Source organism: Triticum aestivum, chromosome 4D, assembly GCF_018294505.1.
Source record: "Triticum aestivum cultivar Chinese Spring chromosome 4D, IWGSC CS RefSeq v2.1, whole genome shotgun sequence".
In the NCBI taxonomy this organism is placed as follows: Eukaryota; Viridiplantae; Streptophyta; class Magnoliopsida; order Poales; family Poaceae; genus Triticum; species Triticum aestivum.
In genome coordinates this window covers 28,220,209-28,230,886 of record NC_057805.1, presented here as the reverse complement: position 1 = coordinate 28,230,886, position 10,678 = coordinate 28,220,209, and the positions used below count along the sequence as shown (strand labels likewise).

General features: G+C 48.4%; 1 protein-coding gene and 1 long non-coding RNA gene across 3 annotated transcripts; both read left to right on the top strand.

Moving 5' to 3' along the window:
• Positions 1-742: 742 nt before the first annotated feature.
• LOC123095915 (uncharacterized) lies at positions 743-2,572 on the top strand. The gene is made up of 2 exons (XM_044517487.1): positions 743-2,206; positions 2,324-2,572. The coding sequence occupies exon 1, from the start codon at positions 956-958 to the stop codon at positions 2,204-2,206; it is 1,251 nt and encodes a 416-aa protein (XP_044373422.1). The 5' UTR covers positions 743-955; the 3' UTR covers positions 2,324-2,572.
• A 1,989-nt stretch (positions 2,573-4,561) lies between these two features.
• Positions 4,562-9,705, top strand: LOC123095916 (uncharacterized). Of its 2 annotated transcripts, XR_006446375.1 has the most exons (3): positions 4,562-7,177; positions 9,053-9,251; positions 9,369-9,705. It is a non-coding gene; the product is annotated as an uncharacterized lncRNA (long non-coding RNA). The 2 variants fall into 2 exon arrangements; XR_006446374.1 differs by lacking the exon at positions 4,562-7,177 and having other exon boundaries at positions 7,184-9,251.
• Positions 9,706-10,678: the final 973 nt, after the last annotated feature.

Below are 10,678 nucleotides of genomic sequence, written 5' to 3'. Positions count from 1 at the left end.
TCTCCTAATTCTGTTGTGTTTGAATTTTGCTCTTGAGTAATTTTTTGCGAGTGCCCATATTGCTTGCGCTGATCTGGTAGGCTCGTACAGTTGCTCGCCGTGTGTATATCCGCGTCGTTTCCACCACAAGTACACACAGCCGTGTCAACAAGGTCATTGCGGTGAACACCATTAACCAATGCCTTAGTTGGATTTTTGGACAAGAGGAGGTCAGCCATCACCGAGCCACCCTCTCTTTCCAACATGCATACCTCATTCACCACCGCTGCCATACCTAGTAAACGCCACACCTCCGGTACTCGAGGGCACAAGAATAAAACATGCCGGATGCTTTCACAATCTGAACTGCATAAGGGGCAGTGAGAACTCGAAATTATATGTCTGTTTGCTTAGACTCCTTGACATGGAAGAGCTCCAAGCAAAGTTTTTCACACATGAATTTTCACTTTTGAAGGCACACGTAGTTATATATATATATTTTTCATAATGAACTGGTGAACTTCTTTAAAAGAAACTGGTCGACTCCTGAAGAGGAAAGAAACAATAAGAAGAGGAAAGAAAGAGTACGACCCGAGTCGTGCGGTTCATCGTGCACCTAGTCCAGGTGTTTTCATACCGGTGTGTTTCTCTGAGATACCGATCAACGCTCCAATAGCCCCTCGATCCGCGTCGCCGGCATCCGACGGTAACCCATCATCCGCTCTTCTTTCTTTAGCGCTCTTCTTTCTTTAGATAGAAGAGTCGAGAAACCGTCCCCGGTTGAGATCGTGCTTTGCTTGCCCTTGCCCCCGTCCTCCCCCCCGTCTCCTCATCATCCTCCCCGCCGCCGCCGCCGCCGCCACCGCCGCCGCCGCCGCCGGCGGCGGCTTCTCCATCAATATCCTGCCCCGTCCCCCACCCCCACCCCCACCCCCACGACACACGCACCAACAGATCAGCCGTCGAAACTTCAGTCATGACTCCGCCCTCGCCTTCCCTTTTCCTCCTGGATCCCTTCGTGGGCACGTATCTCCCCGGCGGCGAAACAGCCGACAACAAGAAGACTTTGCTGTCCTCTGGAGCCAAGAGGGCGTTCGGGTTCCCTGCGGACCTCGATTGCGATGCGCTCATGCGGGGCCTGGCGCTAGAAGCAGACCTTGCTGGTGCGCCAGATCTGTCCCGCCTGACCCTCCGAGGCGTCCGCCCGTTCTCCACTTGTATCCATGCCGTCGACAAGAACCTGATTATCATGATAACTTCCTTTCCTCAAGTTTACCCCCGGGGTATCTATCTCATCTACAACGCAATTGACAGATCGCTCCTCATGATCCCGTCTGCGCCCAGCACACCCCCTTCCGTCCTTACGTCCCGTGTTCTTGTGGCGCGCCGCCGGGACGACGACATCAGCTCCTACGCCCTGGTCTTTCCCGGGACCGTCTACGACATAGGCTGTCCTGGACGGCAGCCTGTTCTCTTCGTGTCGGGATCCTCATCTAAGTCTCAGTGGGAGATTGCGAAGTTCACTAATTTCCCCGACCATCTGCTCGCTGAGAAAAGCTCTTTCCTTGCCGAAGATGTGTTCTCCCACCGTGGCCGTGGTTACTGGGTGGATCTCTTGCTTGGTGGCATGTACTGTGACTGCGGTGATGTGTTCTCCAGCCAGCGTTACATGGACGCCCACTCCTTAGACCTCCCTGTGGGGTGCGAGAGATACTTAGGCTGTAGAGATTACATACCAGAGCCGAGGGCCTTTCGAGCTGTGGGCTGTGTTGGGGACTCCATCAAGTTTGTCTCCATCACCGGCTTCCTTGAGCGTGTGGATCTTGTGGATGACCGCATGGTGAGGGTCTGGAGACTCAAGGAAGATATGAGTTGGGATGTAGACTACGAGCTCAAGCTGGGGAGCCTGCGTGAAGAGGGGGCTTTCAAAGGGAACCACCTGCCGACCTCCATGGCACCCATGTACCCCTTCCTCAACATACAGGAAGACCGTGTCATATACTTTGCACTGGGTGAGTACATCTACCAGGACCCGGAGTTCTGCTTTCCATCCACGCCAAGCTTTTGGGTCCGTGTTGATATGAGCAGCAAGACTTTCAACTGCACACCTCTCTCTCTGACGGATGCCAGCATTGGCTGTCTTCTTGCTCTCTCCGGCAATGCTGAGGGCAAGCTTGCTTGGACTTCCCAGCCAAGCCAACTTCTGAAGCCATGTCCTGTTAGTTAGGTGATTTTACTACTTGCTGCTCCCAAATTGTTCATGTTTCACCTATCTTATCTTATTTATTAAGATGATCAACAATACATCCAGTTCAACTAAGTTTTAAATTGGTTTGTTTGGCAGGGAGGGGCAATATGGAAGCACCAGATCAAGTATCAGGAATCATGAAGTTTGGTTATCTTTTTATTTTGCCTATTTTTATTAACAAGATGTTTATCTGGCTCAAGTCAATCCCTTGTTTATTTGCTTTTGTTGGAGTGAGAAACTGTTGTGTTTGGCTGCAACTTGTCCCATGAGATTACTGTTTGATGACATTCTTGTGAGATCCTTATTCTCGTGCTTGTATTATCATGGATATAGTTTCTATCCTTATACCATTTTGTTTGCAAAGTACTGCAGTATTGTTAGTAAATATCATCATCTTATATCATGTACCTTGGACACTCAGGCATAGCCCATCCTTCCAAAAGCAATACACAGCACATTCAGAATATCTCCATCCAGGATGTTTATATCTTCCAAGGACCATACATCTAATCTCAATTCTTGATTCGTTTGCAATGGTGGCCGTAGGATCTTTTCGCTTGACGGCTAGCATCGAAGCGATGGCACCATGAGTGATTTTGTCCCGCTGAAGGGGCATCTCCGTCTTTTTCTAGCCAGCCTATATATTCACACATTGACAAACAGGTTAACCTTTTTCCCTATGTGGTGAAAACCCTAGCCGCCACATCCCTCGCTTGAGCCCCATCCTCTTCCTGCCTGCCGCCGTCGAGGTCCACCTCGGCCGCATCCATGCTCAATGATGCCTCCTCAATGTGTCGCTGCCTCCGGACGTGACGCCGGTCTCCTCTGCGGCCCCTTACTGCCACCATCCTCCTCTTCGCCTCTAGCTGCCCAGATGCCTGACGGCTGCGGTAGCGTGCCTATCATTCATGGGCGGCTAGACGTCCAGGTTCATCTCTCTCTCTCTCTCTCAGCAAACCATGAAGGATTTGGGACTGCTTGGGCGTGGAACAAAAAACCCAGTGTTTTGTTTTGGTGTTCAGCTAAAGGGGGAAGATCTGGATTTACATTGTTTTATCATGGTATGGCGTTCTTTATTTTCGCAGGAAGTGCTCCAGCGGAAACACATCTCAAATTCCAGGTGTGCAACCATCTATTATTGTTGATTTTAAGGTATAATTTGGCCAGCAAAGAGTTCTGAAGATTTTAGTTCATAGATCTTCTACCTCGATTTTCTGATTGATGGAGCTTGTCCATACAGTAATGAGCCATCTTTATTTGCTGAACTGTACTGTAAAATTGGTGTCTACACTCTTTAATTGGTTTATGACTTGCTCATATATTCATGTCTAGCTAGGTTCCTGCAAATTGGATTTAAGAGATGTCTACGTCTAGCTGGGCTCCAAGAAAGGAGATTCTTTGTTGTCCTTTTAGGTTTGTTGGCTACCTCGGTTAAGTTTTTGCATGTGAATTTTTGTTTGTTCCTATCCAATAGATGCTCATATCTAGCTAGATTCGTAGGATGTTTTGTTGCCTTTCTTAGTTTGTTTGGTACTTTCTTCTTTCTTTGGCGATGATGGGGGCAGATTTATCCGGGGTTCTTTTGATATTTGTAGATGAATCTTTTGTTCGTTTCTTGATATAGATAAACTGAAACTGCTCCTTTTAGGCTATCTATGTGTCTGAAGCGACTAACATTGAAATTAGCATATGTAGGCATTTATGCTACAATGCTCCCAATTTTTTCAATGGTAGCTCTTGCTCCAAAATGCACTTTCAAAGAGGTGGTGGAGGAAGATTTCTTCTTTTTGTATTCTTACTATTCCACCTCCCCATTTGAAGCTGCTATGAATCCAGGGTTCTTTTTTGTTTACATTATAAGCTCTTTTGTCATACGCTGATTCCGATTTTTATTTAAGTGTAAGCACTTGGAAGGATGGCTTTATTTTTCTTCTCAGGTGGGGAAATGCAATGATCGGGTGGTCACCTCCCTAGTCATAAGCATCATATAGGGCATCAACTTAAAGAACATCGTACTGTACTGAACTTATTTATATTCGTGTTCAGCCTGACTCATTTTTGTTTTTTTCCTCAATAAAGTGGTGCACCAGAGAGTTTTATTGCTTGGTGTAGTCAGTTAATTTCTTAGATAGTTGCATGCCCTTTCATGGCTTTCAAATAGTATATGTACTCATTCACGTTTTCACTTTGTGTTGCCTACTCACAGATGTCACTCAAAATGTCACGGTTATTTCTAATGCTCACTATTTTCCTGGCTTTCATGGGGTCTGATGTAAATCAGTAAATGGCTATATGACAAGATCCGTTTGCCGAAGAATGTGTTATTTGGTATGTCGACAAACTTCCTAGAACTCAGTTTCACTTTTGTATTACTTCTGCATCTGCTTATTTGATTTCAACCTTGCACGTTCAGTGTTCAGCTCGGAAAAGCTTCTTACATCGTAATTTATTGTCTTCCTTGATGCCAGACAATAGAAAATACTGTCGTTTCTTGTGATGATGAACATTGTATAGTTGTGGTAGGAGCTAGGGCCCTACCGGATCTAGGGCGTAGGTTGTAGGGGAAGGAGGGGGAAGGATGAGGGCTGGTGCGCGGCGGCCGGCGGCGTGGCGCTGTCCTTGCGACGGAAGCAGCGGCGGCGAAGGCAGGAGGCGGCTAGGGTTTAGGTCTCCCGGCTCCTTAAGGGAAGCCGAGCAAATTATGATTGCTTCTTGCTTGATTAGATTGATACATCTCCTCTCCTTATGTAGAGAGGTTTACTTGACTCCTAAGCAAACGATCCTAATACGATAAGATAATTGGGCTAAGCCCCTAATTAAGATACTTGGGCCATAACCCACTGGGCTAAGCCCCTATGCCGGTCATAACACTTCTCCCCGCCTGCACAAACAGCTCGTCCTCGAGCTGTAAGGTGGGGAAGCGCTTGCTGAAATACTTGAGGTGATCAACCAGCGTCAAACACCTTCGCAACAGCTGGGGCGGCAAGGTCGGCGGCGACGGCGTCCTCCGGAATGTAGTCTGCAACCTCGAGGTAGAAGAGTCGTGGGCAGGCGTGGCTGGGCGTGTAGGACTCGTCGCAATTGAAGCACAACCCTTGGCGGCGACGCTTGAGTAGCTCGGCCGAGGTGAGCCGGCGGAACGGGCGCGCCGCTGTCGCGGCGAGGGGTGCCGCGGAAGCCTGAACAGGCCGACACGGAGCGGGATCTGGCCAGGGTAGCGACCCAGTGGCCCGGGACGGTGACTCCTGCTGGACGGCCACCGCGCGGCGCTCGAACGCGCGGGCGTAGTACATGGCCGTCTGGATATCCTGGGGTCTGGGCTGCACCGCGGAGGTGGTAGGATGCCAGCCAAGTGCGCTCGCGTGCGCTGTTCACGGAAAAACTGCTCACACTGGTTGAGCCAGTTAAGCGGGTCCTCCGTGCCGTCATAAGTGGCGAAGTTGATCTTGGCGAACCGTGGCGGCGTCTGGGTCGGCGCGCCATGGCCGACTGGCTCGGCGGTGCAGAGTAGTGATGATGACGGCGCCCGGTCAACGGTGGGGAGACCGTCATAGGCCCCCGCGGAGCCGGACGAGGCCCCAGACTGCAGCATGGGTACCGGTGGGTTCCCGGCCTCCGTGTAAACTGGCGGTGGCGACGTCCCGGTTAGCCAGGCCGGGATCTGGGACAGTGACGGCGGAAACCGGACCTGCTGGATCGGGAGGTCTCCTGGTGTGGACTGGCCCAGTCCGGAGCTGGGCGGCGGCGGTGGGAGCTGGACCGGCGCGGCTGGGGCTAGCACGGGCCAGTGCGGCCACTGTGGCGCTGGGGCGGGCGCGGATGGCGCCGTGAGAACCGGCACGGGCCACTGCGGCGGCTGGAACGACGGATGGGCCCCGGCGATCGCCGCGGGTACTGAGGACCAGGGCAGATGCAGCAGCGGCAGAGGCGGCCCACTGGGGTGCCCCGCCTGGAACGGCGGCAGCGGTGGCCCGCCCAATGCAGGCGCCCCCTGGGACGGCCACGACAGCGTGGGGTGGCCGTAGGCGGCGGTAGTCGCAGCCGGTGGAGGTGCGGGCCCGGCCAGGTACCGATGGATGCCCTGGACGGCCGTCACGAGATCCTGCTGCATCTGCCCTGGTCCTCAGTACCCCCGACAGTGGTCATCGGGGCGGTGGTGATGATGGGCAACGGCGGCGTGGGTGTTGATGACGGCATGATCGAACCCGAGTCTCTGGATACCAAATTGGTAGGAGCTAGGGCCCTACCGGATCTAGGGCGTAGGTTGTAGGGGAAGGAGGGGGAAGGACGAGGGCTGGTGCGCGGCGGCCGGCGGCGTGGCGCCGTCCTTGCGACGGAAGCAGCGGCGGCGAAGGCAGGAGGCGGCTAGGGTTTAGGTCTCCCGGCTCCCTAAGGGAAGCCGAGCAAATTATGATTGCTTCTTGCTTGATTAGATTGATACATCTCCTCTCCTTATATAGAGAGGTTTACTTGACTCCTAAGCAAACGATCCTAATACGATAAGATAATTGGGCTAAGCCCCTAATTAAGATACTTGGGCCATAACCCACTGGGCTAAGCCCCTATGCCGGTCATAACAAGTTGTTTCAGTGGTATTAATTGGATAATGATATTGTTAAATGTTCAACAGATTCAAGGGAATAGCTTCACTTTTTAGTCTGAAGTTCTGCTTTTTTTACTCTATACTCGCTTTTGAAAGCTGCATGTTGTCATCAAAATGTTAGATTGGCATACCAGAGACTTTAGAAATAGTTTACGGGCCACAGTAAAGATTCTGTTTTTAGCCTGTTGTAGTTTTATACCTGTGCACCGATGCTTCCTTATGATTCGTATATGTTTGTCCATATCAGGAACTTTGCATTCAACTACTTCGGTTAAACTGATCAGAGTACCAGTTTGGTTTTAAGAGCCTGAAGTGAATCTTTAATCTAGACCCCTGCGCATGATTAGGTTTGTTTTTGTTTTCAAAAGGCAGATCCTTGCTACTGAAAATGTGGTTCAGGACCTTAAAGATGTTGATATGCTGAAGCAAACAAATAGGTTATTAATGTACTGTTGGTGGTGATAGCATTACAGAAAATGCACTGCTGCGACCATGTGTAGTGTTCAGTATTGAGGTTCATAAATTGAAAGTCAGTGTTGAGGCACCATATCTCCTTTTGTTTTCTTTCTTCTCTTCACATGTTTCTATTCCACACAAATACACAAGGGAGTTGTCCTATCTGCTAGCTCATCTCAAAGTTTGCTCAAGTGTAGGGTAGATGGGAAAGATATTTGCCGAGTAGCTTTGTTTGCCCAACAGTGTATTTTTGTACTGTTTGGTTTTCTTGTAACAAATTGTGTGAGACTCCTACACTGTTTATGCAAAGATTTGCTCAGTAGCTTTGCTCTTATCCAGAGCGGCGTTTCAGTGCCCGGGCAAAATAAAAAATTCATAAAAAATAGGAAAAAATCAAAAAATTCTGAGTTTTTTTTTTGCAAGCAAGATGCTTGTGTGCGCGATGTTTATGCAAAATTTGGTGAAGTTTCGACATTCGAGGAGCGCGCGACAAAAAAGACAAAATTCGGCTCTGTGAGAAAGTTACTGTTCACGCGCTGTTTTGTCCGGTTTTCTCTTTTTTGCCACGAGCTCCACAGATGTTCAAACGGGATGAAATTTTGCACGCACATCCTGCACTCAAACATCTTTTTGAAGCAAAAAAAAAGTTGATTTTTTTGTCATGTTACTGTTCACTGGGTTCATCTAGACCTGGGCACCGAATTGGATTCTCGTGCTCTTATATGCTTATAAGCTACAGTATCATTATGTCCGTCAAATTGTCTCCATGATGATTTCCTTGGTCGTTTGTTTTGGAGTTCGGTTTTGTGACACCCTAAACAAGGTGATGACTAGATGTATAATTTCTCAATGCGTGGCTTAAGATCACATAGCGCAGCTCGAAGGACAAGTATCGGTCGCCATCTTTTATCCCTTGTACCAATAATTCTTGTTTGTGAAAGGTGGATAAAAAATCAAATTTATTTTTAGAATATGTTTGTGTAATGAATTTTGCATTGCATTTATTTACAACAAACGTTTAAAATAAGTTGCATTTGGCCTGACTACTACATATGTAGCTATGCCAAGTCATTGCTCAACTGAAGGTGGAGAATGAAATAAAATCCCATTTAGAAGCTTACGTGAACGCCTTTTTCTTATTTATGTCAAAATAACATCCACATTTTAGTCTTACCAAACTGCTAGATACATCTGTTTTAGTTATTTCTATCAAAATTAGGTATTTTGAACCTAAAACATACAATGCCATGGCATATTTGGTTATTTGTTCCTCAGTAAGGACCTTCCTTCAGTTATAGCTTCCAGTGGCCTCTTTCAGATTTTGTGCGAAGTTGCTTTTTATCCTAAGGTTTCAGTATTTTTCCTGTGAATGACTGCCATTTATCTCTACATCAGTGTAGTTGTTTGTTTCAGATGTACTCCCAGTCTGCTAGCTATGAGCACACAAGTCTTTGGGCCCATGACTTTTTTTGTTCTAGAAGATATGCGACTGGTTTTTGTCCTGCATCGAACATAGTCTCTCTTAAGACAATAAGAGTACCACCGCATAATTCCTAATTTTCTATGAATTTAGTAAAATCATCAAAGTGAGACCAGCTAATGGTAGTGCAGGATCTGATCTCACAATTACATGTTAGGTTATAGTAAAATGATGACAATTACATATGTGCGTATTTAACATACATATAATTGTATTGCCATTTCTCCTCCAGAGTATTACTGTTGCCACCTTATCCATATAACTACTATTTTCCTTGTTCTCGCAGATTCTACTTTGCACTGGGTGAGTACATATACCGGACCCGGAGTTCTGCTTTCCATCCAAGAGCAACTTTCAACTGCACACCTCTCTCTCTGACGGACGCCAGCATTGGCTGTCCTCTTGCTCTCTCCGGCAATGCTCAGGGCAAGCTTGCTTGGACTTCCCAGCCAAGCCAACTTCTGAAGCCATGTCCTATTAGTTAGGTGACTTTACTGCTTGCTGCTCCCAAACTGTTCATTTTCCACCTATCATATCTTATTTATTAAGATAATCAACAATACATGCAGTTCATCTAAGTTTTAAATTGGTTTGTTTGGCAGGGAGGGGCAATATGGAACTACCAGGCCAAGTATCAGGGATCATGAAGTTTGACTATCGTTTTACTTTGCCTATTTTCTGTTAACAAGGTGTTTCTCTGGCTCAAGTCAATCCCTTGTTTATTTGCTACTGTGGGAGTGAGAAATTGTTGTGTTTGACTGCAACTTGTCCCATGAGATTGCTGTTTGAGATCCTTATTCTCATGCTTGTATTATTATGGATACAGTTTTAATTTTGTCTGCAAAGTACTGTAGTAAGTATCATTATCTTATGTCATGTACTCCCTCTGTTCACTTTTGTAAGTCGTTTTAGACAACTCAAAATGGATTGCTTTGCACATTGTCTTTAATGTCTCCAAGGTCATAAAATTGCAAAGAGGGAGTACCTTTTCCATGTATGTATATTTTTAGTGGCTCTCTAGCTCAATCAGTTCTTTTGCAAGGGAACTAGTAATCCCTATGGTTGGAGTTTTGAGCAGCTAGACACGTCCCGAGTCCCGATTGACTTTGGAGATCACTGTCTGACTTCAAGCGTACCGGTGCCTATTCAAACCCGACTAGCCTTGAGCTCTATATAAAATAATGACGGCTCCGCCTCACCGGACCGACCAGTTAGCGCGGGACGGCGGGCCTCGCCGGCCGGTCGACGGGTCCAGTCCAACGCCGGGACGGCCTGATCTATCCCGCTCCGTCCGTCAGCTAGGCACGTGTTCCAGTTCCACTCCATGTAGAACATACGGCGTGTTCCAGCTCCTGCACGTACGTAACTACTGGCGCGACTGACCGATCTCATCAATTTGAGAATGGACTTGTTGGCGGCCGCCGCCACGTACTACTTGTGGCGTGCGACTCGCGGCCGCTCTGCCTGCCTCGATATCTTCATTGCTTTGGACTCGGAAGCCTTGGAAACGCAACGCAGTTTTGCCTCGTCAAGTCCTCATCCAACAAAGCCTACTACTAGTGCGTTGATCCGACCGAGCTCCCGACGATGGATCCATCAGCACAGCATGCCTCTGAGTTGACGAGCCGCCGCCGCCGGCGGGGCGGACTCGCTCGCGTCCAACCGAGCTCCCCGATTTTGGCCGGGGCGGCGCTAGGCGAAGGCAGCTCGGTGCAGTGGGTTTTATCCGCTCCTCTCCTTGTCTAGTCTAGGACTAGGACTACAACTACAAGTGCAGCTGCTAGCTGGCCGGGTCGCCGTCCACCATGACGGACCGTTGGAACGAACGTGCCGCGCACATCACAAACCAACTGATACTACTCCCTCCGTCTAGGTGTGTAAGTCATCTTACAAAAATCAAATAATCCCAAAA

Bases quoted from the DNA above. Each gene is read 5' to 3' on its own strand.
- LOC123095915 (XM_044517487.1), top strand. From the start codon at position 956: ATGACTCCGCCCTCGCCTTCCCTTTTCCTCCTGGATCCCTTCGTGGGC.